Below are 24,009 nucleotides of genomic sequence, written 5' to 3'. Positions count from 1 at the left end.
TGGTGCAGAGCTAAATCGGACCAATAAATTTATTGTGAATAATATATTTGGTCTAGTGCATTAGGTCAAATATGATACGATTCCAATGATATTAAGATACAACACTTCAAGATTGAGTATCTTTTTATCTTTTTTTTGGATGAAATGGGTCATTTTTTAAATCAACAGACCGAACAACTATTGGGTGTTCAAAAGATAAGCTTTACCATATTAAAGTGTTTTAAATATTTTTCAATTTATGCTAATTGATGGATAAGTATTTCATTTGAATTATGCTCGATCTGTAGGCTGAGCAATATTTTGTTTTCTCCAAATCCTTCATCTCAAATTTATTTTTTTAGATATTTAGTAGTTTTTGAGAGTTCTTCAAGAGTCCTAATTAAATTCATATCATCAACATAAATTGTTATAATAGTAAATCTCGATTCTGACCTTTTAATAAAGATACATGGACATATATAGTCATTCATATAGTTTTTTTTAAATATTCACTAAGATGATTGTACTATATTCTTCTGGATTGTTTTAGTCCGTTCAATGATTTTTGTAATTTAATTGAATACATGCCTCTTGGATTGACGCTTTTTACTTCACTCAATTTAAATCTTTCAAGAAGTTTGATATAAATTTCAGTATCCAAGTTTTCATAAAAATAAGCAGTAATTACGTCCATTAAATGCATATCTAGTCCTTCAAAAACTATTAAACGAATCAAATATCTGAATATAATTATATCCATCACAAGTGCATATGTTTCATCAAAGTCTATACCTGCCATTTGAGAAAAGCCTTGGATTATAACTCTTGTTTTATACCTATCAATTTTATTTTTCTCATTTCTTTTTCTCACAAATATTCATTTATATCCAACAGTTGTACGTCCTTAGATCTTCGAATTATAGACCCAAACACTTGATGTTTTGCTAGAGAAACTAAATCTGCTCGAACTGCTTTTTCCTATTTAGGCAATCATGGCTTTGTCTGCACTCATCCGCAAAGCATGGTTCAAAATTATCATCATTCATAATTTTAGTAACTACTACAAATAAAAATATATCATCAATGTTAACTATTTCATGGTTCCACATCTCTCGTGTATAAACATAATTTAAATATATTTCAGTATTCTCATTTTCTTATTCTTCAGGGATTTGTGCTACTTCAGGGGCTCGAGTATCTTCAAGGACCATAATCTCTTTTGGAGAAATATTAGAGAGTGTGAATTTTTTATTCATTTTAGGACCATCATAATTTATATTTGTTTGATTATTTGTCTTTCTTTTTCGAGGGACAGTGTCTTTTAATTCAATAGGTCTATCATGCTTTTGACGTGTAGTAGATTGATCAGTCACAACTGAAATAGAATGTTCAACAGTCATATTAATTCTTACTAGTACGTTGACAACTAATACATGTAATCTTGTCACTTTTGTCATATCTGCAAATGCATCAAACATTTGATTGACAATAATTTGTAAACGAACTATCTTCTATATTTTAGTTTCACTTTAGGATGTGCGAGGATTTAGATGAGATATGATAAATATGTACCAAGTAAGTTTATGCATAACTTGAAAAGATATTTTCTTTTTCCCTAAAGGTGAGAATGTTGTCTTATCAAAGTGACAATCTATAAATCGTGTCATAAAAAATTACATGTTAATGGTTTTAAATACCTAACAATAGTGAATTATATTCAATATAAATTCCCAAATGACATTGAAATCATATTTTTGTGCATTAAAAAGATATATACAATGCAATCAAATATCCTCAAATGAGATATATTAAATTGATGACCAATAACCAATTGTAAAAAGGAATATTAATAATAAAAAAAAGATTGCAAGTGAATTAATATAACAACATATAATATAACGTGTCCTTACATAAAAGTTGGTAATTAAGTTTATAGTAATAAAGTATGTGCAATTGTCTGAAGTTGTTTAATAAGAGACTCAACGAATCCATTCTACGTGTGGACATGCAAAATTAGATGTTCAACATCTATCCTCATAGATATGCAATAATCATCAAATGTCTTAATTGTAAATTTACCAGTATTATCTAGTTGTTTTGATTTGATCGAATAATATGAAAAATGTGCATTTAATTTGATAATTTGTGTTAACAGTTTAGCAAATGTAACATTTTAAATTGTCAATAAACAAATATGTGACTATCGTGCGACACATCAATTAAGATCATGAAATAATGAAATGCCCACTTGGTGAATGAATGGGTCCATATTTGTCCCTTTGAATTCTTTGTAAGAATTATAGAGATTCAACTCCAATTTTGGGGGGAGATAGTCTGATTACTAATTTACCTTGTGAATAGATAGTGCAAATTTTCATTGGACAATAAAATCTTGTGATTTTTTAGTGCATGTTTATGTGAAATTTCAATAATCCTATACATCACTGCAGATTATGAGTGACCTAAACGGTCATACCAAAGAATAAATATTTTTGAATTAGAGAGTTTTTGATTCGATACTACGTAGATTTCAATTGCCTTTTATGATTATATAATACAATCAAGGTGATAAAACAGATAATTTTTCTAGTATAAATATTCTTCTAGGGGTATTACTAGTTATACAGATAAATTTTACATCATTTTCAGTTATGGTTTCAATGTGATTACCATTATTTTTAATGTCTTTAAAACTAAATATATTTCTTTTAGATCTATTTAAATATAATAATACATTAATACTTAATTTGATCCCCCTTTTAAATAAAATTGTGGCTCTTCTAGATTATTTAATCAAATTGATTGATCCTACAATCGTGTTTACTTTAACATCAATTAGTGCTAAAGTTAAGAAAAATTTATTTTTTTAATAATTGTGTATGCTGTTGTACTATCTACCAAACACATGTTTTCATTATCAACTTTTGAAATCAATGTTTCAATTTTGAAGTTTATATCTTTTTATTTAAAAATTACGTTAGTTATAACGAACATAAAATAGTGAAAAAAAAGAAGAACATGATAATAAAACACAAAATAATATTCATGACTCCAAAATAATTATATATGATAAATTTTAATTATAAAAATCTTGGACATTCACGTCACTAATCAAGTGGCCTGTATTTTTATTTTTGAAAGAAGTTTTGAAACATCAAGATTCATTAAATCGATAAGATCTAAATCATCAATAAATTTAATTTTTATGGATGTTTAATATAAATCCACCCAATGTTTGTTTGTATTACAAGTATACGACCAATGACATTTATAACCATACCTATTGTTTTATAGTTTATTATGTATTATTCTTTATTTCAATTCAGTCTTAGTCCACTTTTAGTGATATGACTGAGATTTTCCATTATAACCATTTTTTGATAGAAAATTGTTTCATTTATGACCTCACTCACACTCTGATAACTATTTTTAGTAGTTGTGTTCACTTTAGAAAACGATGCAGTACTTGTGGGGCAAGTTTAATGGTTTTTTATTAAGAGAAAATATAATATTAATTCAAAATTTATTTTTCCGATATTGTTACCATATAAGCATATTATAAAAAATGAAAGGTGAAGAATATTTTCTCTTCCACATTATTTCAATCAAAGAAAAATTCTAAACATTACAAGGTTATACTAAAGAATAGAGCCATTAAGAGTATTATTGATTATGATATTCAAATTTATCTTTCAAATTTCTCCACAAATTTAGTAGATCTATCATTATATCCATATATTCAGCTTGTAATCTTTCGGGGATGTGATGTTAGTAAAATAATGGTTTTAGATTTGTTATTCTGAGATATTTTATTTAATCACTTTTTCAAGGGTTGTAAATTATAGGTGGAGAATCGAGTAAAAAACCCATTTAATTATATTCATTCAATTTTAGGAACTTTAAATTCAAATATTATCTCACATTTACAAAATTTATGGTTTTATAGAAAATGTATATGAATTAATCTTTCAAACTTTAGGTTTATATATTATCTCATATTTACAAAATAGTTAGTTTTATAGAGGAAATATTGAGATTAATTTTTAAAATTTCAGGTTCAGATATTATCTCATATTTACAAAATTTTTGATTTTGTAATTAGTGTTAAAAATATTATAGTATTTAAATTTTTATTCTGGTTATACTTCAAACTTTAAGTCCATATTTTTTACAATTTATGCAAACTTGAGGTTGCAAATGTGATATATTTAATATAAAACAAATAAATATTTTGATGAAATTTGAGACTTCGAGCCCATATATACAAAAATATATTCTTACGATTTTGTAAACTTTAGGTTATAAATCAAATATAATTATTATAATATATACGCACACGTTTATCCAAATTTTATGATTATATTTTTATAAATGTATTTTTTATTATATATTTTATTATATTTATGTAATTTTTTTATTTTTTTTGGGTATTTACTAACCAGGGATTAAACTCCTTTTATTTTTTTTTAATTTTTTTCCTAAAGGATGACAAAATTTTTACAGCATTTAAATTAAGCCAATGTCAAATTTCTTTCACCTATTGATAATAGAGAACTTTGATATCGGATTTATGCGTTTTTAACAATTGAGCTACATTCATTATTAATTGCAATTTAATGGTTTTGAATTAAAGTAGGAAAGATTGCTATTTTTAATACCCTCTCAACCATTGGATTTTTTGTGTTTGGATGGACTGAAATTTATGTCAAAAATGTTAAATTATTGAATCTACATCTTCATAATCAATTTTCAGTGCAAAAGTCTTAAATTGTCTTTTTTTTAAAAATTTTTTAAGTATAAATAAAAGTTATAATTTGTTAACATAACAAATGAAAAATAAATAAATAAACAATTAATCACTAGTTTTTAATCCACATTTCGAAAAAAAAAATAGAGTACTCACATTGGGTATATATTGAAGGTAGATTCAAATTAAACTAGTTTGAGTATTATTCAATGATCAATTTGAACAAACCAAGTTTAGACTGAAAAAAATTAGTTCGTTAAACTCAAGTTTGACTCGAAATTAACATATTTCTAATACTATTGCACTTAAGTGTCTCACCGACAATTTTTTTACCGCCTTCTTTTTTGATATTAATGTTTCTTCTGTGATTAAGTTTATCATACCAACCTTTTAACTTGTTAGATAACGTACAAGAGAACCAAATTGATGCATTAAAAGAGTCACAAGAAGCGAGTTAATACATCATTTGTAGATTTTTTAAAGGCCAATAGTTTCTTCAGGCCATTGCTGTAATTAGCTTGATCAACAATGATGAAGCAAGCAAGTTAAATATAAAATTACAAAAAACATACAGGTGCCAACAGGACCCAGAAAAAGCCCCACTCTCTGTCCTTCACAGCCCTCAAATTTCAAATGAAGAGGGCTTGTGCATATACTTGAGCACAACCACAATGACTATTTTAGATTGTTGGGCAAAGTAGAACGTGGAATTTTTGAAGCTATCTAAAAAGAGTTCTTCGTGTAACTCTTAACCAAGGAAGAGGAAGCTGTCATGTCGAATCTAGCCTAATGCTAGTAACTGAACTAATCATCAGGCTCGGTTGAGAAGTCGGGCTCTTCAGGCTTTTGTAATTTTGGCATCTCAACATCTTTAAGTCTCTGTGCTCCTCTCCTTGTATTTGCAGCAAATCTTTTAGCCAGTATGGTAGCCCCAAGGTTCAGTTTCGCTTGAGAGGAAGTTGAACTAGGAGGATAATGATCCTCCTCTTCCTCGTGTCCAGTCTCATCTGTCTCTCTCTCATCTGAAGCAAAGGACTCTGTTGTTGTGACCAGCTTCCTCTTCTTGTACCGGCGCCAAGCAGCCTGTATAAAGCAAGCTGCCCATGACCTCCAGTGGTGGGAGTAAAACCGAAATGTATGCTGCAGCTTCTTACTGTGGAGGCGTCTAAATTGGTTAGCCACGAACTTGAGATCCTCGGCTTGCAAGGCAAAAGCTTCAACTTCAACCAGAGCTTTAACAGTTCGAGTTGAAGAAGGCAAGTTGAGGGTGGATTTTGGGAGCAAAGCCCATGCAAGCAGCTCCTCCCCACAAAAGTCGCCTGGTCTCAGTGTAATTGAGTTAAAAAAACCAGTACGGCCTCCATTAGTTGTGGAACTTTCCAGTGTACCTCTGATAATAAACAGCATCTCGGTTACAGGGTCACCCTCTCGAACAATGTAAGTTCCTTGAGTGCTCAGGGAAGATACTAGACGTTCACAAATTGCATCAAGCAGCTGATCATCCATCTGCGAGAAGAATGGAACCTGCAAATTTGAAAAGCAAGAGGTTAATTGTTGAAACAGAAGTAAGATAGATGAAATAGAATATGATTAAAGCTTCTTTCAAATTCATGTCATGCCACTTTGTCAAAGTTGTCTAAACTACCTTATTGATTCTTTTGGAATAGTACAACTAGCAATGAATGGGCACAAAATTTTAAGCTCTAATGACTAAACTTTGGAGGAAACATACACGTCGAACAAGATCTAAGCACAGATGACGCCGAATATCACGCCGAAGATCAGCAGGTAAGCCACGAAGGATGGATTCTTCATCAACTCCTCTAGTTGCAAGCCACTTGTACTGGTCAAAACGGCGAACACGACGTCTCAAATCTTCAGGGAGTTGGCGATGGCTCATCCACTCCTCAGTATCTCTTCGCTTAAGTCTCCATTCCTCTAATCTCACAGTTAGAGATTGCAGGTATGTCTACATCATGAAAACAATTTTAAACTATTAAATTGTACAGAAGATAACAAGCTGTTTTAAACTAGGAGGGTCAATCAAATTTCAGATTTTAACAGAAGTCTAAAGTTTACAATCATTCTTTCTAAAATTTTACCACTTCTCAGTGGTTTAGAGAAGGAGAAAAATAAAAGACGAGAATGAAGAAACAAAAAATCTTGGTGTCAGCTATCACTGACAGGTAACTTGACAAGATAGTAATATAGCTATTCAAAATAAAGATTTTAATCATCATGACCAAGAGAAGTTAGTTTGAATGTGAAAATTCGAGGCTTCTGTGTTTCCTAATACCTGCATATTCCCGATCAAGTGTGCGAACAAAACCAGACCCAAGATTGCAATAAGTATTGCAAATGATGTCTCCCCAATATATGTGCTTGTTGACAAATTCTGTCCATATGAACTGGATAACAAGAAAGAAAAAACAAAATCAACACTTGTGAACAAAAACACATAATTACCTGGCCTCCCTTATTTTCAAGATCATGTATGGATAACATTAAACAAAGGTATCACTCAGCAATCATTCAGTCAATTGTCCTCTTTTGCAATACAATTTCATTATCATCATGTACCAAAGCTGGCCAAGCATTTTAGATTTCAAAACAGTCTCAGCCACCCAAGCAGTTGCTTTGCCATTCAAATTCAGGCAAATTATAACATCATCCAACAAATAAAGAATGCATATGTCTACTTCCAACTTTAGTTTCTCATGTCTAAATATCTGAAGTAAGCCTCAAATTCCTTATTTATCTGAATTGCAAATGTCTACAACATGATGTACTGTCATCATTACAACTTTGGCTTTACATCATTTACGCTAAACATCTTCAACCAATTTTCCATTGAAAGTGTTTGGAGTCACACATAATCATATATTGCTGCTCATATAACATGGCCTAGTTATGCAAGTTCCAGGAAGAATTTACAGTCAAGGAATTATGCCTAGTCGGGAAGGTTTTTTTGAGCCTAAATGCAAACACCATTCACCTTGGCTACTTCAATTGGTTCAATCATTAATGATGCTGTTCTTGATCAGATAAGGAACTAATTAAATGGATATATGAACATACACAATTCCTAGCAATGCACCCCTAAGCATCATCTCTTATTTTATTCATTGTCCATGATCGTCAAAGGCCAAATTTTATGGAGGTCACAAAGAGTCACTAAGGAGAGAACTGGAACTTTAATACATTATGTGAATGAGAAATAGATTACTATAATAGCTCCGTCTGCATTGTCCGTAAACTGTTTTTCATTTGAAAAGTACATATCATTAATACACAGACCAAATATTTTCTCCAAAACTATAAAGCAAACAATGCCAAATTTGTCACACCAGGAACATACATGTAATGTAGGTTAAATATTTTCAAGATCAATTATAGAGAACATCAAGAAATGGGCTTCTATTTTATTTTTTATTTTTTATTTTTTGGTCAAAGTAAATTCTTCTACTTTTATGGGGATCGCATTGACACATTCTTTGATTGTATATTTGTTATTTCCACAATGAGATTTTGAAAGTTTATAATCAGCATCTAGTGCAGGCTATGTAGTGCTAGAGTCAGAGTCCAGTCTATGCACATGAATTAGCTTCACTATTCAAGCCAATTAAATGCAAAAAACACTCCGAGATATGCAGAAAAGAGAAGAATAATTGAAAAAAAAGTATCAAAGCCATCAAATTTGTCAAGAATGTCAGTCAAAATTGAAAAAAATTGATGAATTTGATGCATAGAAAGAATAAAGATGCACCTGAGTTGTTGTAGGCCCCACCACAAACAATAGAAATACTTCTTAATAAAGACTGATGACACAACATTTTTTGTAACTGCATTTTTGAATATGCCATAATCGAAATCAATTTCTTGATTATTTGGATCACAACTTTTGAACACATTTGTGCTTTTTGCCCATATCTCACGATCCTGATGGTTAAAAGTATCACAATCTAAATAGTTAAGAATGCATTTAGGGCTCGTTTCCTTCCCACACTCTTTTTTCCAGCATGATGTATATCTATCAACTGAGAGGACATACCATGATGCCCCCAGAACCTGCAAAAAGAAAAAAGAGGTCGTGAGTTGCCATTCTTTAGCAAACTGAGAAAAATCAATTTTCTTTATTTTAAGAAAAAGAATATGGAAATAAGCAAGTGTAACTACAAGAGTAACAGACAGTTTATAGGAAAACAGAATAATAAATGATCATGGAAGTAATCAGGTTATGTACATGGCTAGCCAACATATAGAGTAACAGATTATACGCAGCTCCTGCCCAAGCAGTCTTCGTGACCACTCCAGTTGCTTTGATTATTTCAGAACTCAATGGAAAAATCAAATACAATCTAGGAATATACTGAATTAGAACAATCAATGCGAGGGCATTGTTCGTGTGATCAGTTCGGGGGGTTCTTGTAGCTGGTATAATAAACCAGATGACGAGCTGCACAAAAGATCAGCAAACTGAGATTCAACTTTTCTGAGCTGGGAAAACATTAAATTGAAACAAGAAAAATAATATCATAAGTCAAGCTAAGAGGTAGGAAGAAAATAAAAGCAACACCAGATGCCATCCTCACATTATGAAATCTAGCATTTTATTACACAAGCAATTAAGCCATAGCACTAATGGAGGATTAACTCAGGAGCATAGAACAACTGTAAAGCAGAAATCCCTGTAAGAAGGAACATAGAGAATCGAATAAAATTACTTCAATGAGATGTACTGCCTCATCCAGAGCATAAATGATAGAAACCTTTGAAAGCTATCTCAATGAACATCACGAGAAGCTTGGGTCTTTGCAAGCACAAAATTGAGAATGTTTGAAACTAAATACCCTCCAACAACCTTTCCTTTTGATCAAATCCCAATTAAAAGCATGTGGTTAATCAATATTTATCACATCAGCTTATAGATCCAAACTAAGCATGTGGATTACAGAGATGATGTGTATAAAATATAAACACCGTATAAACAATGGAATGCATGAGCAAAAACTTTCTGCAGTGCTTTTTTGTCAGTACTCTCTCAGATTGTTCACTGAGAGTTTCTCATTTTTGAAATCCAGGATCTGCAACAGATGTTCTACTTTTCAAGAACTTAACTCAGAATTACATTCATATAATAGTCTGTCATGCACTCTTGGGAAGATAATTTCCTTGTGACAGCACTCAGCTTCAGTAGAGAATGGCCAAAGAATCCCAGTGAAAAAATGACTACATGAGCATTGAACACAACCACATGCAACATACTTTATTGATGTTTATGGGGATGATCCTAAGAGATTTCTATCACCAAGATGCAAGAAAAAAATTGTTTTTTAACATAATTTTGAAAATATAAACATCATTTTGCTAAATATATGAACCCTGAAAAATCAGTAAAGGATGCGAGGACAAAAATGAAGTAGAAAGGGGTGAAACTACATTATTCAGAAAAACATATTTCAAACCATGAAATCAGCTAGACAAAGGCACAAATAATATACTCTCCTAATAAGTGAGACTAACAAAAGGATCAAGAGCCATGTCAACATTGAATGTATACTGTAAGTCAATCTACCAATACATGCACCATTAGTTTTATTTTGTTTAGAAATCTAAATAGGGCACTACAAAATCATTGCATTATACAAAACTAGAAAGTTAAAGATTGATATGTCAAAATAAAATACCTGAGGGAGAGGCAGGGTTGCAATGAGATCAATGAAGAAATCAGATCTAAGATACCTCTGGGCAATCTTCTTTGGATCCATCACTAGTTCTCCTCTTCCAAATACTCGAGTGCTTGGTGCAATATAGGCTGTCCTAAATTTTATAACCATGTGCAGCAAATAGAAAAGATCTGCTACAGTCCGGAACAAGGTGACAACAATTCGCAACTCAGTGTCTGTCTTCACACATGAAGTATTTGCATTGCCTCCCACAGAAGGCAAGTAAAAATACAATGGGTCAACAAAAAGTGCGACCAAGCATGCAAAGATGAAAACCCGGTTCCATTGCAACACAATATCACTACCCGGGTCAAGTATTCTCTTGTGCCATGGTTCATTTTTGTTCACAAGCAGCATAGACCTCCCAATTTTGCTTGTTTCTGGAAGTCGATTTCTTCCCCCATCCAACCCATTTAGCACTGAAGGTAGTGCAATCTTATAGGCAGAGGATGATCTCTCAAGGTGCAATGGAAGGTCATTTTTCCCCCACGGAGATTCTTTATGCTGTTTCCCATCAGAATAAAACCTAGACAAAATTGAACCAACAAATCGACAGATATGCCCAAATTTTCAGTAGAAGGCAAAGATAACCTGAATTTAGCGTAACTCAGACAAAAAAGATAACTTTTCATCATTATAAAGACAAAACCAAATATGTTTCCAGAATTCTTTGTAATAAAAAAAAAAACAGCGACTCCCCACAGCCCAAAAACAAAATAATCAAGATCACCTAATATTTAGTTAAAGAATTGAACGCTTTAACTAATTTTGGGCTCAAATATAATCAAAGACTAATAAATTCTTTTAAGCTCCCGTTGAGTAAAATTCCAAGCTTTCTGGTTATTCAACAGCAACGAATCTGAAACTTTTCAATTTTCTTCATTTATGAACAAAAACGATAAGAAAAAAAACGGAACTCTCTCTAAAATCATGATTTATAATCTTTTAGACCCCAAACACCAAAATTTTAAACTTAAACTACTTCTTCAAAGCCAAATAAAAATTTCCCTCATTTTCCCAACCACTAAACACAGCTCAGAAACAAAAACAAACCCATAAAACTCAACCCACCGATGTTTTTTTTTTCTTAAAGGACCCAGAACAAAACATGATAAAACCAAAAAAACAACACCACCACAAATATGAAAAATACGTAAAAAATAAAAACAAAAGAAGTAGAAGAATATTACCTTACAAGCTTTTCCTTTTTCAACTCCATGAAGGAAAAGAAAGCATAAATCTGAATCTCTTGAAAACCCCACCAAGAAAAACAAAAATTCCAGGACCAGTTCAATGATTTCTCTGTAAATCTAGAGATTAGTTAGAATTCGTTTTTGGGTTAGTAAAGAGAAGGAATCAAAGGTTTTTTTGAGTTAAATTATAAATATTTTAGGTGTCTTGTGTTGAAATAGAAGCCAAAATTACCACCTTAATTACATTATACGCTGCAACTTGCGAGTCAACGGAGTGTCCAGACCAAGTCTATGACTAAAAAGACAGCTTCAACTTTTTTCTAAAAAATTCATGTATGAATATTATATTTTTAAAATATTAAAAATGTTATAAAATTAATTTAGCAAAGATAAATTATTAAAGAAGAATTGAATAAAAAGAGAGGAAGAGAGCAAAGCAATTATTATTTCCGGATGAAGAGAAGAGAAAATTGTAGTTTACATGAAGAGAGGAGGGGGTATTTATAGGCAATTTGCCTCCCCTCCAGCCAATAAAAATAATTCCTTCCAGGCTAAGTTTAAGAGGCATTTAATGCCTTCCTATTTCTTTTGGCTAAAGTCAAAAAGAGGGGGTGGAAAAATCCACCATTTGCAACACTCCCCCTTAGATTTTCACCACTTACAGATAATTATATTAACCTTGCTAAGGAAAAACCCAGTGGGATAAAAACCAAAGCAAAGGAACATAATTATTAAATGTCCTGTAAGTTGGCGTTGGACGTGCTTAAACTGCCTCGTTAAAAACCTTACTAGGAAAACTCAGTGGGACAAAACCTAGTGAAGGAAAAAAGAGTACAGTGCACCTTTTGTCCAATATTGAATAACCTTCAAAATTTGCCTGATGAATGCTCCCCCTGATAAACGCTCTCCTTCTTTATAATAGGATCAACTTGGTTGCTTGTTGAGCCGCCGCATACCGATGTTATACACTAACTTCTCAAATGTTGATGTCAGTAGTGTCTTAGTGAACAAATCTGCAAGATTCTCACAGGATCTGATTTGCTTGACATCAATCTTTTTACTCTGCTGGAGCTCATGAGTGTAAAAGAACTTCGGTGAGATATGTTTGGTTCTGTCTCCTTTGATGTACCCATCTCTAATTTGGGCTATACATGCTGCATTATCTTCATATAATATGGAAGAAGTGTCTATTGTAGAAGGAAGACTACATGCATTTTGAATATGATGGATGACAGACCGTAACCATATACATTCTCGGCTGGCTTCATGGAGAGCTAAAATTTCTGAATGATTTGAAGAAGTTGCAACCAAGGTTTGCTTGGTGGAGCGCCATGATATAGCTGTCTCATTATAAGTAAAAACATATTCCGTTTGTGAACGGGCCTTATGGGGGTCAGAAAGATAACCAGCATCTGCATATCCAACCAAACTAGGATTTTTAGGAAATTTGACAGAATAGAATAATCCTAAATCTCTAGTCCCACATAGGTAACGGAGTATATGTTTGATTCCGTTCCAATAGCGACGGGTTGGTGCAGAGCTAAATCGGGCCAATAAATTAACTACAAAAGATATATCCGGTCTCGTGCATTAGGCCAAATATAATAAGGCTCCAATGGCATTAAGATATGGTACTTCAGGACCAAGTATCTTTTCATCTTCTTCTTTAGGACGAAATGGGTCGTTTTTTGGATCAAGAGACCGAACAACCATTGGGGTGCTCAAAGGATAAGCTTTATCCATATTAAAGCGTTTTAATAATTTTTCAATATATGCTGCTTGATGGATAAGTATTCCATTTGAATTGTGCTCGATCTGCAGGCCGAGACAATATTTTGTTTTCCCCAAATCCTTCATTTCAAATTCTTTTTTTAGATATTCAGTAGTTTTTGAGAGCTCTTCAGGAGTTCCAATTAAATTCATGTCATCAACATAAACTGCTACAATAGCAAATTCCGATTCTGACCTTCTGATAAAGACACATGGGCATATAGGGTCATTCACATAACCCTCTTTTTTTAAATATTCACTGAGGCGATTGTACCACATACGTCCGGATTGTTTTAATCCGTACAATGATCGTTGTAATTTAATTGAGTACAAGCCTCTTGAATTGACACTTTTTGCTTCAGGCAATTTGTATCCTTCAGGGAGTTTCATGTAAATTTCAGTGTCCAAATTTCCATATAAATAAGCAGTAACTATGTCCATTAGACGCATATCCAGTCTTTCAGAGACTGTTAAACTGATTAAATATCTGAATGTGATTATTTCCATTACAGGTGCATATGTTTCATCAAAGTCTATCCCGGGCCTTTGGAAAAGCCTTGGGCTACAAGCCTGACTTTATATCTAGCAATTTCATTTTTCTCATTTCTTTTTCTCACAAATACCCATTTATATCCAACGGGTTGTACGTCTTGAGGTGTTGGAACTACAGGCCCAAACACTTGACGTTTTGCTAGGGAAGCTAATTCTGTTTGAATTGCTTCTTCCCATTTAGGCCAATCATGTCTTTGTTTGCACTCAACCACAGTACGTGGTTCAAAATCATCATCATTCAGAATTTCAGTAGCTACTGCAAATGAGAATATATCATCAACTATAATTGTTTCACGATTCCACATTTTTTGTGTATGAACATAATTTAAAGATATTTCAATATTCTCATTTTCCTGTTCTTCAGGATTTTGTACCACTTCAGGGGTTTGTACCACTTCAGGGGCTTGTGCCACTTCTGGGGCTTGAGTCTCTTCAGGGACTATAACCTCTTCTGGAGGAATATTTGTTTGATTATTTGCCTTTCTTTTTCGAGGAACAGTGTCCTTCGATCCAATAGGTTTACCATGCTTCTGGCGTGAGGTAGATGGATCAATCACGGCTCGAATGGACTGTTCAACAGTCACATTGATTCTTGCTGGTGTATTAGCAGCTGGAACATGTGATCTTGTCACTTTTGCTGTATCAACAAATGCATCAGACATTTGGTCGGTAATAATTTGTAATCGCACTATCCTTTGCATTTCAGTTTCACTTTGGGATGTGCGAGGTTCTAAATGAGACATGGTAGGTACATACCAAGTAAGTTCATGCCTAACTTCAGGAGGCATTTTCTTTTCCCCTAAAGATGGAAAAGTTGTCTCATCAAAGTGACAATCTGCAAATCGTGTAGTAAAAAGATCACCTGTTAATGGTTCCAGGTACTTAATAATGGATGGTGAATTATATCCAACATATATTCCCAAACGACGTTGGGGTCCCATTTTTGTGCGTTGAGGAGACGCAATAGGGACATATACAGCACAACCAAATATTCTCAAATGAGATACATTAGGTTGGTAACCAAGAACCAATTGTAGGGGAGAATATTGATGATAAGAAGAAGGTCTCAAGCGAATTAACGCTGCAGCATGTAATATAACATGTCCTCACATAGAAGTAGGTAATTGACTTTTTAATAATAAAGTTCATGCAATTACCTGGAGTCGTTTGATAAGAGACTCAGCTAATCCATTCTGTGTGTGGACATGCGGGATTGGATGTTCAACCTCAATCCCCATAGACATGCAATAATCATCAAATGTTTTGGATGTAAATTCACCAGCATTATTAAGCCGTATTGACTTGATCGAATAATCTACGAAATGTGCCCTTAATTTGATAATTTGTGCTAACAGTTTAGCAAATGCAACATTTCGAGTAGGCAATAAACAAACATGAGACCATCGTGCAGATGCATTAATTAAGATCATAAAATAACGAAATGGCCCACTTGGTGGATGAATGGGTCCACATATATCCCCTTGAATCCTTTGTAGGAATGATGGGGATTCACCTCCAATTTTGGAGGGAGATGGTCTTATTACTAATTTACCTTGAGTACAGGCGGTGCAGAATTGTTCACTAGATAATAAAATTTTATGATTCTGTAATGTATGTCCATGTGAATTTTCAATAATCCTACGCATCATTGTAGATCCTGGGTGGCCTAAACGATCATGCCAAAGCGTAAATGCTTTTGGATCAACGAACTTCTGGTTCGATGCTGCGTAGGTTTCAATTGCCTTTATGGTTGTATAATACAATCCAGATGATAAAGCAGACAACTTTTCTAGTATAAGCCTTCTTTCGGAGGCATTACTAGTTATACAGATGAATTCTGCACTATTTTCATTCATGGTTTCAAGATGATAACCATTTTTTCTTATATCTTTAAAACTTAGTAGATTTCTTCTGGATCTACTTGAATATAATGCATCATTGATGCTTCATTTGATCCCATTATTTAACATAATTGTGGCTCTTCCGGAGCCTTCTATCAGATCAATTGATCTTGATATGGTGGTTACTTTAGCTTCAATTAATGCTAAAGATAAGAAAAATTTCTTTTCCTTAAGAATTGTGTGCGTTGTTGCACTATCCACCAAACATATGTCTCCCACATCAGCTTTTGAAGTCAACGCTTCAATTTTGGAGTCCATTTCCTTTCATTTAAAAATTACGTTAGTTATAACGTATACAAAATATTGAAAGGAAGAGAACATGACAATAAAATACAAAATAATATGCATGACTCAAAAATAAATATATATGATGGATTTAATTATAAAAATTTTGGGCATTTCATACTCATAATAACTACTTCTGGTAGTTGCGTTCACTTCAGGGAACGATATATAACGAGAAAAATATTAATTCAGAATTTCTTTTCTGATATTGCTACTACAGGAGCAAAAATAAAATGTGGGGAATATTTTATCTTCCACATTCAGGAAAAAATTCTGAATATTACAGATTTATACTAAATATAGAGTCATTATATTCATATTTCGGCTTGCAATCCTTCATGGATATGATGCCAAAAGATAATAGTCTCGTATTTGTCCTTCTGGGATATTTTATTTAGTTAGTTTTTCAAGGCTCACAAATTTTAAGTGGAGACTCATGTAAAAAGCCCATTTAATATTATCCATCTAATTTTAGGAACTTCAGGTTCAATTATTGTCATATTTACAAAACTTCTGGTTTTGTAAACAATATATATGAGTTAATCTTTGAAACTTCAGGTTCAAATATTATTTCATATTTACAAAACAGCTGATTTTGTAGGAGAAATATTGGGATTAATTTTGGAAGCTTTAGGTCCATATATTATCCCATATATACAAAACTTCTGGTTTTGTAATTAGTTTTCAGAATATTATAATACGTATTCTGATTATGTTTTGGACTTCAAGTCCATATTTTTCACACTTTATGCAAACTTCAGGTTGCAAAGGTGATATCATTATTAAAATAAAGACTTTGATGAAACTGGGGACTTCCGGCCCATATTTATGAAACTAGGGACTTCCGGCCCATAAACATGTATTCTCATGATTTTACAAACTTCAAGTTGTAAATCGTAAAACTCGGGACTTCGGGCCCATATATATGATTTTTTTCACGATTTTACAAACTTCAGGTTGTAAATCGGATATAAATAAAAATAAAGATTCAAATAAATAAATATGCGAATAAATAAATATTCAAACAAATAGAATACAATAAAAATAAATATTTAAATAATATCAGGACTTCCAGTCCAGATTCTTGGTTTTGTAAACTTCAGGTTACATGTAATATTTATGACTTCAGGTCACAAATTTATAATTTCGTAAACTTCGGGTTACGAACGATATTCAGGATTTCAGATCCAGATTCATGATATTCAGGACTGTAGGTCCAGATTCATAATTTTGTAAACTTCAAGTTACAAATAAGATTCAGAACTTCAGGTTCAGATTTATGATATTCCAGACTTCAGGTTTAGATTCAAGAGTTTCAGGACTTCAGGTCCAGATTTACAATTTTACAAACTTCGGGTTGCAAATCTTGTATAATTATAAAGAAAAATTAAGCAGAAATATAACATAAATTAAAAGTCAACTAGGATATCTGTATTTATAATATTTAAGCAGCATAACGGTATAATATAAAGATATAATATACCTGAACTGATGGTGCTGATAACGTGTTATAAAATTAATTTAGCAAAGATAAATTATTAAAGAAGAATTGAATAAAAAGAGAGGAAGAGAGCAAAGCAATTATTATTTCCGGATGAAGAGAAGAGAAAATTGTAGTTTACATGAAGAGAGGAGGGGGTATTTATAGGCAATTTGCCTCCCCTCCAGCCAATAAAAATAATTCCTTCCAGGCTAAGCTTCAGAGGCATTTAATGCCTTCCTATTTCTTTTGGCTAAAGTCAAAAAGACGGGGTGGAAAATCCACCATCTGCAACAAAAAATTCCTTCTCTATTGGTATTTTTTAAAGATGAATTATTTTATTTCTCATATAAGACAAGGTAAATGATTGTGTAAATTTGTGTTCCTAAACTTACATAAGTTGAATAGAATATTGTTTCGCATATAAAAAATTTACTATTTTATATTATGTATTATATATTGTATCAAGAGAAATTAATTAAATTATCTAAAAATTAGAGATTGAAAACGAAATTATCTAACTTTTTAAATTTTAAACAAAAATACCTTATTTTACTATAATGATGAAAATTTCCTTCATATCAAAATTGAAAAATACGACGAATTTCCTTTCTTAGCCACACGAATACGCATCCCTTGTATGGTTGATTATGTAAACTCTTTCAACAATTTTCTCAGGCAAATTTGGTGACATTTTTGACAACAAAAATAGATAAAAATGTTAATAAAAGAATCCTTATCATGTTTGTATACATTTCAATGAAAGATTTTATGGATTGGATGCAGTATTTGGGTGCGTACATTTAAGGTTTTGAATTGAAAGATTTAATGAAATTTCTTGATTTGGGTAAATTTTCTTAAGGTTTTTGTGTTAAATTAGTTGTAGAGTTGATTGTTGATGAAATGGTATTTGAAAAATAGAGTTTGGAAGGCGAAATCTCACCACACGAGCTCGACAGTTATCACGTGAATGTTTTGTTGACCACACGAATTCATATGGTGAGATTTCATAGAGACAAGGAGATTTTGTGCATTTTTCAAACTTTCTAGACACATGATTCGTGTAGTTAGGGGCCAAAATCTAGTTTTTAAATAGTGAATAGTGTGGTGGGGCAAAATTCTAATTTTGAAAAATTCATTGGCATACAAATTCACCTGTCAACCATGCGAATTTGTGTGGTTGACATGCGAATTCGCGTGGTAGGGTGCAAAATACATTTTTTCAAAGTTTTCCACCATGTGAATTCATGTGGTGGGTTTTGGTGGGGCAGATGAATTTTTTTCAAAATTATGGGTTTTTTTATATTTTTCATATATGAGGCAAATTGAAATTTTTGCATCTTAAGGTTTTTTGATGTGTAAAATTCGAATTTATGTCTATTTTTCTGAATAATGCATCTATATTTAGAATTGAATAATTTCTAATATAAAATTGATATTATTGTAATTTAATTTTTTTATAAGAAGCTCGACAAAAGAGAAAAAGGGATGAAGGAAAGGATGAAATGATATTCCCTATTGAAAAACATTTCAAGACTTAAGTTACTACACGTGGATATAGAGATGTGGGAGCTGTGATTAAGAAAATATTATCAAAGTGACAGTTACAAATATTTCAGCATACCTATTTCAGACACTTTCTTGACCTTAAGGATAGCCGATTCAGTAGAGTGTTAATATACTCCTTTATTTTAAGAGTGGTAAATAAGCGAACTCGAACGATGAGTTATGGTTTCGAGTTAATGAGGTTAACGTAAGATTCAACCTGTATGAATTTACCATTATGACAGGCCTTCAATTCAGTCATATATTGGATATTGACATGTATATTCCATTAAAGGCCATAGATTGGATCCAACATACATATTTTCACGAGTGTAAGTTAGTTATATATGCGGATCTGAGTCACATTTTCCAAATAGAGGCCTTGGGTGGAGGACAACATTGATGTAGTAAAGTTGGCCCTATTATTTTATCTTCACATGGGATTATTAGGGAGTGATTTCAGAAAAAAATTTCCTAAAAGATATTACAATTGGCTAATTAACTTGATAGGTTTAATACATACCCATGAAGAGTACAAGTGTGACAGATAACGTATCGATTGATTTGTGATAATATTTCCTTAATTTTTATGGATTCTGACCCTGTAAAAAAGAAGAAAAACCTTATAAAACAATATGGTATCATGGGATTCCCACTAACGTTCCAGGTAATTGTGGCATTTATTAATTTTAAAAAATTGTGATTACAATAGAATTAATTTAACATGATTGTAATTTTATAAAGTAACCAATTTAAATTGATATTGCAGTTTTGAATATATGAAATGTTGGATATATTATGTCGGTGGGTGAATATCACACCAATTTCAAGATCTGCTTGAATGTTAAAGTGACATACGAAAGACATCCCAAGATGAGATGTTATCCTAATTATCTTCACTGGAGATGTAGTAAGTAATAATTTATTATTGATTAAAATATGTATAACTTATAATAACAAAGTTCACTTAAACACAAATTTGCAGGATGATGTTAATTTCTCACTAGTTTTATCTCTGACGAGAAAGTAACAGATTGGTTTGACGACATTATCTGATACAAGAGGATATCAGATAAACAGTCTTTTTCATCGACATCACCCTTATCCTCATTAAGAGATGTATTATCTAGTCATCCTAATGTTGCTTCTCTAATTGTTCCTTCGCTTTATATCGAGGCTCTTGTTTAGCCTCTTGTCACCGAGCCCACTCATGCCACTAAGCCTATTCCTATCAATGCCTTTATTACAACCCTTATTGTCGAGCACATATCATTGGAACCCTCTATTGTGCGCCCTACCACCAAGTGCATGTCAAACGATTCCCTCATCATTGGACAAGATTTCTCCATTCATTACTTCGATGTTGCATTGGCCCAATGGGGTAATCTTATCTTAAATTGGTTGACTTATATGGAGGATATGATGACTCGTATGGAGAACACATGATCTCATCTCCACACAGATACTACCGTGCAAGTAAAAAAGTTAATAATATACCAAATTTCTAGTTATTTAATTATGTAAACATGTAAACCCTAAAATAATTATATATATTATTACAGTCTCCTCGTGACAATGATGACAAACTATTGAGAGGGGGTCCGACATTCACATCTTCACCTATTATCGAGGTAAGTGTCAAACTTTTTGAGTATATTGAAAATAATATTGTAGAAATACTTTTAGTATTTTGTTAACTCATGATGGTTGATATTGTTACAATGTCAATTTTTCACTGAGGGACTACCCAGGGAGGATCCTATATTAACTTTTGATGTGGTCGATGATAGATCATCACATAAGGTTTCCTTATTGCCACCTTTTATGATGGTTTAAGTAAGTATAACGTTATTCATAAATGTTACATCACAATTCAACAGTCTTTTATCGATTCCCTATTAACTCATTACTGCCGATATTGTGACAGTGCCTCGACATTTATGAGACTGCATTGAGAAGGGATCCCATATTAACATTAGTTCCGATAGTAGAGGTGCATATAATGTCAACTATAGACATTGTAATCTCTATAAAACACTTTGATTAACCAATATAAAATATGTTAATATTGTTATAAAATGTCAGTAATGATGGATTACCCCATGAGGTTTCCCTATTGACACTTTATATAATGACTCAGGTTAGTATAATATTATTTGTTAATATTATATCTCAATTATACATTTGATTATCGATTCCCTGTTAACTCATTACTATCGACATTGTGACAGTGTCTGGGTGTTGATGAGGCCACATTGAGGGAAGATCTCATATTGACACTTGTTTTGATAGTAAAGGTACATATATTGTCAACTGTATATTTTGTAATTTTTGTTAAACACTTTCATTAACCAATATAAAATATTAATATTATTATAGGATATTGGTGACAATAGATCACCCAATGAGGATTCCTCATTATCACTTTTTTCGGTGGTTGAGGTAAACCGTTATATTAACAAATAAAAATTTTTAATTTTGTTAATATAAATTGGCATTTACCTTTTATTTGTTGTTATAATAGGATATCTGATTGGTCTATCTCAACACACTAAGTAAAGGAAAAAAGGTGATTGATGTTGCTTCTCAAGATGACAAGTTGACTGACATTACTTGTCTAGTGGATGATGTGGTTCAGCTCCCAACATAAGGGGAGATAGTTCAGGTATGCAAATTTTATAAATGTTTTCATTATATCTTGTACATATGAATGATAAGTATATTATTTATTTACTATTTTCATGTATTTAACTCTAGCTGGTCCAAAATTTTGATATAGTTGACCTGACTTCACTTGCAGATTCCCCAACCATCACTTCTACCTTATAGAAGATATTGAAATAAATTTGAATATCTTATGAGTTAATATAATTATAAATAGGGATGAATTCGAGTTGAGCTGAGCTGGACTCGACTTGCATGGAATTGAGCTCGAGCTCGAGTCCAAGCTCGTTAAGCTTGCTTCAAATAAGCTCAAGCTCAACTCATTTCAAAAGAGCCAAGCTCGAGTTCAGTTGCTCAATTCAAGCTCGAGCTTTTAACTAGCGTATTATTAAAAGGCCAAATGACTATTTCCCACCCAAGGTATGCTGTAATAACAAGTTTCCACCCTTTAACTATGGAAACACCAAATACCTACCTATGGCCAGTTAAAAATAACTGTGGTAAAGGCAAAATCATCATTTTCTCAATAATATTAAAAAATAAACTAAAATATAATCTATTTTTACCCCCCTAAACTTTGAAAACTAAAATTTTTCCCCAGCCTAAGTTTTAAAAAATGGTAGTTTCACCCTAAGGTTTGGTTTTGAAATCTCTGACAACATCTCCGACTCTATTGTCGACGGCCTTTCTCTCACGAAGCATCCTCTCCTTTCGATGATCTCTTTCCTCCTATTTGGAGGGTCGATCGACGTTGGAGATGTCTTAGGAGACGAAGAACTTAGGCTGGAGGAAAATTTTAGTTTTTAAAGTTTAGGGGGACAAAAAGAGATAAAATTTTCAGGCGTTAGGGTTCTGTTAAATTTAACCGGTCATAGGTGGGTATTTGGTGTTTCTATAGTTAAAGGGTGGAAACTTATCATTACAACATACCTTGGGTGGGAAATAGTCATTTGGCCTTATTAAAATGACATCGTTTTAATACATATTGATCAAAACGATATTGTTTTGTATCAAAATTTTTAGCTCACAAGCTTGTCGAGCTAAACACTCTAAAACTCGAGCTCAAAAATATTGAAGTTTTAAGCTCGAGCTTGAGCTCTTTTGAGTTTAGCTTGTTTTGAGCTTGTTCAAGTTGAGCTCGATTTGAATCCAGCTCTAATTAGAAATGACATATTATTTGTTTTGGTATAGTATTTTCGCATACTTCATGGTCGACTTGTCAAGAAGGGACCATTCGTTCGTAGTCCATACATAAATCTATTGAAATCACGAATCCAACTGGTAAGGTTTATTGTGCCATTATCGAGTATCGAGCATGAGAAAATTTTCAAAGAATGGTATGTAAAACCTGATCTGTTTGAGAAATGTGAGGTATACAACATAAGGTTGAGAACCAAAAATACTTTTTAGGGGATAGTCATGGACACATCCGGATAGTTGTCTAATGAGGTGAGTTCACTTAGTCAATTAACTTTCTTTTTTAATATAAAATATCGTTTAGATACGTGATAATATTATATTATCTGTTTTTATAGTACATGGATTCGTTTTTGGGATTATTAAGTTAACGACAACATGATGTTATGATGAAGGTCTGTCAGAACTAGATGATAGTTTTGGGTTGTTTTGTTGAACACATCTTTAATGAGTATGCCATATAAATGAAAGATTAGTATAACTATCAGTTTCCTTCACTCTTTACAAGACTGGTAGATGTCGATTATTCCTCTGACTTATATTAGGTGTGGTGGATAAGGTTAAATTCATATTATTTTATTAACGAAAACATGATGTTATGATGTGGATTATTTCTCTAATAATAAATTACTTTACAAGGATTACCAAATTAAGGTTTAATATATGTGTTTTGTCAATGTGTGTAGGTTTTTATCCCGATAAACTTTGTAATGCATATTGGGTCGTAGGCGTCCTAGATTTGAAGGAGTGGAAGATCACATTTTATGACTTATTATAAAGTTTTACTACTGACCTAGAGATATTTAGAAGAAGGATGTTGGGTATATGTCAATGATACCACATTTGCTAGTTATGACATCAATTTGGTCTTACGTGGGTCATACTCTATAAGATGATCCATTTGCATTACATAGGGTAGTGGATATACCATAGTAAGCACCTTTATCAGATGATTGTGATGTGTTCATAT

General features: G+C 32.4%; 1 protein-coding gene across 2 annotated transcripts; it reads right to left on the bottom strand.

Annotated features, from left to right (window-relative positions):
* Positions 1-5,134: 5,134 nt before the first annotated feature.
* On the bottom strand, positions 5,135-12,062 carry LOC123200530 (cyclic nucleotide-gated ion channel 17-like). 2 transcript variants are annotated; one of them, XM_044615727.1, is made up of 8 exons: positions 11,881-12,062; positions 11,643-11,754; positions 10,414-10,978; positions 8,970-9,182; positions 8,493-8,794; positions 7,023-7,134; positions 6,459-6,695; positions 5,135-6,250 (listed from the first exon to the last, which is right to left on the bottom strand). In XM_044615727.1, exons 2-8 carry the CDS (start codon positions 11,669-11,671, stop codon positions 5,531-5,533), a joined length of 2,178 nt encoding a protein of 725 aa, XP_044471662.1. In that variant the 5' UTR covers positions 11,672-11,754; positions 11,881-12,062; the 3' UTR covers positions 5,135-5,530. The 2 variants fall into 2 exon arrangements, with proteins under 2 accessions (XP_044471662.1, XP_044471663.1); XM_044615728.1 differs by lacking the exons at positions 8,970-9,182; positions 11,881-12,062 and having other exon boundaries at positions 11,643-11,864.
* Between the last annotated feature and the right edge of the window lie 11,947 nt (positions 12,063-24,009).

This window comes from Mangifera indica, chromosome 17 (genome assembly GCF_011075055.1).
Source record: "Mangifera indica cultivar Alphonso chromosome 17, CATAS_Mindica_2.1, whole genome shotgun sequence".
Lineage (NCBI taxonomy): Eukaryota > Viridiplantae > Streptophyta > Magnoliopsida > Sapindales > Anacardiaceae > Mangifera > Mangifera indica.
Note: the sequence above shows the minus strand (reverse complement) of the source record. Positions and strands in the feature narration are given on the sequence as shown.